At 33.6% G+C, this 4023-nt stretch overlaps 1 protein-coding gene across 1 annotated transcript in view; it reads left to right on the plus strand.

Annotated features, from left to right (window-relative positions):
- Positions 1-561: 561 nt before the first annotated feature.
- LOC131945181 (neprilysin) overlaps positions 562-4023 on the plus strand; it is a 28104-nt gene continuing 24642 nt past the window's right edge. Inside the window, exons 1-3 of the mRNA XM_059306210.1 lie at positions 562-737; positions 1865-1956; positions 3355-3396. Coding sequence (XP_059162193.1) covers positions 1872-1956; positions 3355-3396 — 127 coding nt within the window. The 5' untranslated portion in view covers positions 562-737; positions 1865-1871. The remainder of the gene's footprint in view (positions 738-1864; positions 1957-3354; positions 3397-4023) is intronic.

Here is a 4023-nt window from a genome sequence, read left to right on the forward strand (position 1 = left end):
TGGACTATAATATATAAATTTGGTGCATACAATATTGACACATGACACTTAATGTTTTGGAGAAACCCCCGTCCAACATTACAATTAAGAAAAGAGAAGAAGGGATCAAATGGACACATAATATATTATGCGTTTAGAGGTCACAGGTTCATATAAATATAAACCACATGATTTCAGAGGCCGTATGTTCACTTAACACATCATGATTTCAGAGGCCATATGTTCACATAACACATCATGACTGCAGAGGCCGTATGTTCACATAACACATCATAATTTCAGAGGCCATATGTTCACATAACACATTATGATTTCAAAGGTTACAGGTACACATTGCAGTGACGCAGTCAGGAAAATTCTGGATGATACACAAACAATAATAACGAAAACTTTTGAAGCTAAATAATAAACAGCTCCTGTTGTTTAATTAAATCTCAATACTAATCAATACTTGATGATTTGTTTAATTAAATCTCAATACTAATCAATACTTGATGATTTGTTTAATTAAAGCTCAATACTAATCAGCACCTGTTGATTTGTTCATCGCGTTGATGTGTTGTGTTGTTGTGTAAACATGTGTTGATTGATCATGTTTGTGTAGATTCAATAATTTTATTACTGGGGTTGGTTACCAGTCAAATATTTATCGAATCTAATTAGCGATAGCGTCAATGAACGAGAGTTTGAAGCTAGTTTCAAAACATCTGTAACTCAAGACTGATAATATTTGTTTTGTAAGTAGTATTTACCTTAATCTTAGCGATAACTCTCATTCATTATTAACGTTGAATTTAATGTGTTATAATCTTAAATTAAAAAAAAAAATTGAACTGTAGTTTACTTTATCCGAGACCTTTTAGTTTTTTGTTTGAGGTATTTTAATTGTGGTTGGGATTTCATGATAGTAATATGAATACAGAATTTAAAACTTTGTCCAAATCGGTTACATGCTAGAAATTAAAACTTTAAGGTGAATGTATAAAAACCGAATTTTCAGTTTCCTATTCATTTAAACTTGACATTGAAAATTTTAAAAAGATAATTTAACGAAACTAACTTGATTTACCAAACGTATATGTAAGCCCTGCTAGCGGTGAATACCTAAAATCTACCCTTCTAGGCTTATCTAACTAACTACTGTCCGGTCAGTGCAAGCCCGGATAAACCCAGACTGGTTAATAACCTAACCTTAGTCTAAATAATAAAACTACTAAAAAAAAAAAACTTTAACAATATAATAAGATTTATTTATCAAAAATATGGAACCAAAACTTACATAAAAAACTAGAATCTAGATTCAGATCTAGACAAAACAAAACACTCAAGACATACAAAACCGAACTCAACGAAACAATTTATATATAACAAAACACCCAATTTCGGACTACGTCCAAGCGTACAAGAATTGGATTCACTTAGTTTAACAGTTAGATGATGTTTCTTTGACATTTGATGCACCGGATGGTCCAGGACCTGACACACAGTCTTCCTCCCTTCACCCGCTCGACATCCAAAAGCAATCAACCATCACTCCGGAAACTGACTTCCACACACCTCGCACACTACACGTAAACAAATAGTCCCTAATTCACAGATAACAACCCAAACGCCACGAAACATGCAACAGAATTATTTAGAAAGACACTTAATATAACCATTGACAACAATATAAACGAAATATATACAAACTAGCTGTAAACAGGGACATAAACAGTAAGACAGCGGCGCCATAATACGGGACTACACAACTAAAAACTACGAACAATTTACGACATGAAACGAAACGATACATTCACCTTCTAAGTTACAAATAATAATAATAATACACTCCAGCCGCTCACATATATACGTGATTCTCTAGGTGAGAGATGCTTGTAGCAATGGATGTCTTCGTGTTTCTCTGTTGGATGGTTTTTGTTTTTGTAGGAGAGACAACCGCTGAAGAAACGGGCCGTAAGTTATCTTTTATTTAAAACATGGCATGTATTTAAGGCGTATACCGAATCTTTTCTAACCAGGCATTTATTTTAAGACATATATCTCTAATTAGCCAACTACATTCAACTTTCACGTCATGTATTTTGAAAATGTTACGTCTTTAATAAAAGTTTAATGTTACGGGTATAAAAGGCGAGTGAACGAGTATGGGGACGGCGTGGCTTAGGGGTGATGCGCTAGACAGCAAACTCGAAAGTCTCGAGTTCGAATTCCTGTAAAGTAAGTGCGAACACCAGTCAATACGTTCAGGTTTAATTACAACTCAAGAGACGATTCGTGTTTACTTCAATACTTTTATTCGGTCTCAATTCTTTACACATAACAGAGCAACCCTCGTCCTACCCGCTACCACTAACCGCTGACCCCCTCACAATCGTTCATTCCCCCTTTTATACCCGCATTCGACCTTGGGATTACAATACATAAATACACCGGGGTTATTACACAGTAGGGTAAACACATCTCACACACGCACTCTCCCCTAAGTTCGAGACTATTCTACCCTATTCTAACCTGACCTCAAATGATCCGTAACAGTAGGTACTATGGGAATACTTTACATCATCAAAAGTATTTATTTTAACCATTGGATAAGGGTTGCATATATACTTTAAACTTGATTTATAACCGACGTGTACGTAAATGCATCCTTATTGGCACTTACCCACATAGCTACCAATCAGTAAACATTCCAGTCCACCAATTAACGGTCTAATGACAATATTATCCTTGTCAATTACCACTCCTTATAATTACTGTCATCCTGAGAATGCCTGTTAGACAAAACTACGTAAAGCGACAGAACCCGGTATTTAATAAGATGCTATAAACTTATTGACAAAGTATTTAAAAAGACAAATATATTGTTAAAATATTAAACCAAAACCTAAACCAAAATCTAAATCTAAATCTAAATCTAAATCTAAATCTAAATCTAAATCTAAATCTAAATCTAAATCTAAATCTAAATCTAAATCTAAATTTAAATCTAAATCTAAATCTAAATCTAAATCTAAATCTAAATCTAAATCTAAATCTAAAGCTAAAGCTAAAGCTAAAGCTAAATCTAAATCTAAACATAAACACAAACGTAAATCTAAATCTCGTATATGAATGTAATTGCTTCTTTATTCTTTAATCTACCTACTCTAAGTACTATAATATATAGCCTATAAGCTACAATCCAGCCACAATATGTGTCGACTTAAATCATTTGAGTAGTCAGCTTCACAAGCTATTTGTTATCATTAATATACTTAGCTAACCTTTGCCTCTTTCTGAAAGTTAAAGTTATATTTGAGTTAAACAAAACTGCTGCAAGCTTTAATCTACCTATTGCCTTGCATGTTTCAGACAAGCTGGAGGAATGTACAACAAAGAAATGCGAATATTTAGGTAACGTATTGTAGCTCACCACTAAATCAATCTTTATGGTGTTGTTTTTTGTTTCACGGTGACTCTGTTTTGCCTGCCTTTTGTGTCATCCAATGTCTGATGTATCGTTTGGATCGTGTCGTGTGACATTTTAAACATTTTATTTTATCGCGTGACATTTGATTTCTGAGATTTGGGATTTGATTTTTACTTTCTCGTATATACGAAGTATAGAGAAAGTATTGTAATCGTGCACAAAAATCACTTAAAATTTTAACAATTTTCACCGTGTTACACCTCAGTCCTTCATCACATCCGAAGTATAGAGGACTTATTTTAATAGGGCAAAAATTATCAATCCAGATTTATCCAAATTAATAGGTTTTATGCGTAATCCAGTCTGAAAAACTTGGCTTTGCAATTCTGTCGGTATGTCTGTGTGTGTGTGTGTGTGTCCGTGTGTAAACACGATAACTTGAGTACCGTTGCAGCTAGGTTGATGAAATTTCAAATATAAGTATTTTATCAAAATCGTAGATCCGTATCAACTTTTGAGCGATTTCCGATAACCGGAAGTGGTACTTTTCCTACTTTGAATTTTTCAAAAGCCTATAACTTGAGTACTATTTCAGATAGGTAAATGAAATT

Source organism: Physella acuta, unplaced genomic scaffold (assembly GCF_028476545.2).
Source record: "Physella acuta isolate Inbredline_101_S28 unplaced genomic scaffold, ASM2847654v3 ptg000531l, whole genome shotgun sequence".
In the NCBI taxonomy this organism is placed as follows: domain Eukaryota; kingdom Metazoa; phylum Mollusca; class Gastropoda; family Physidae; genus Physella; species Physella acuta.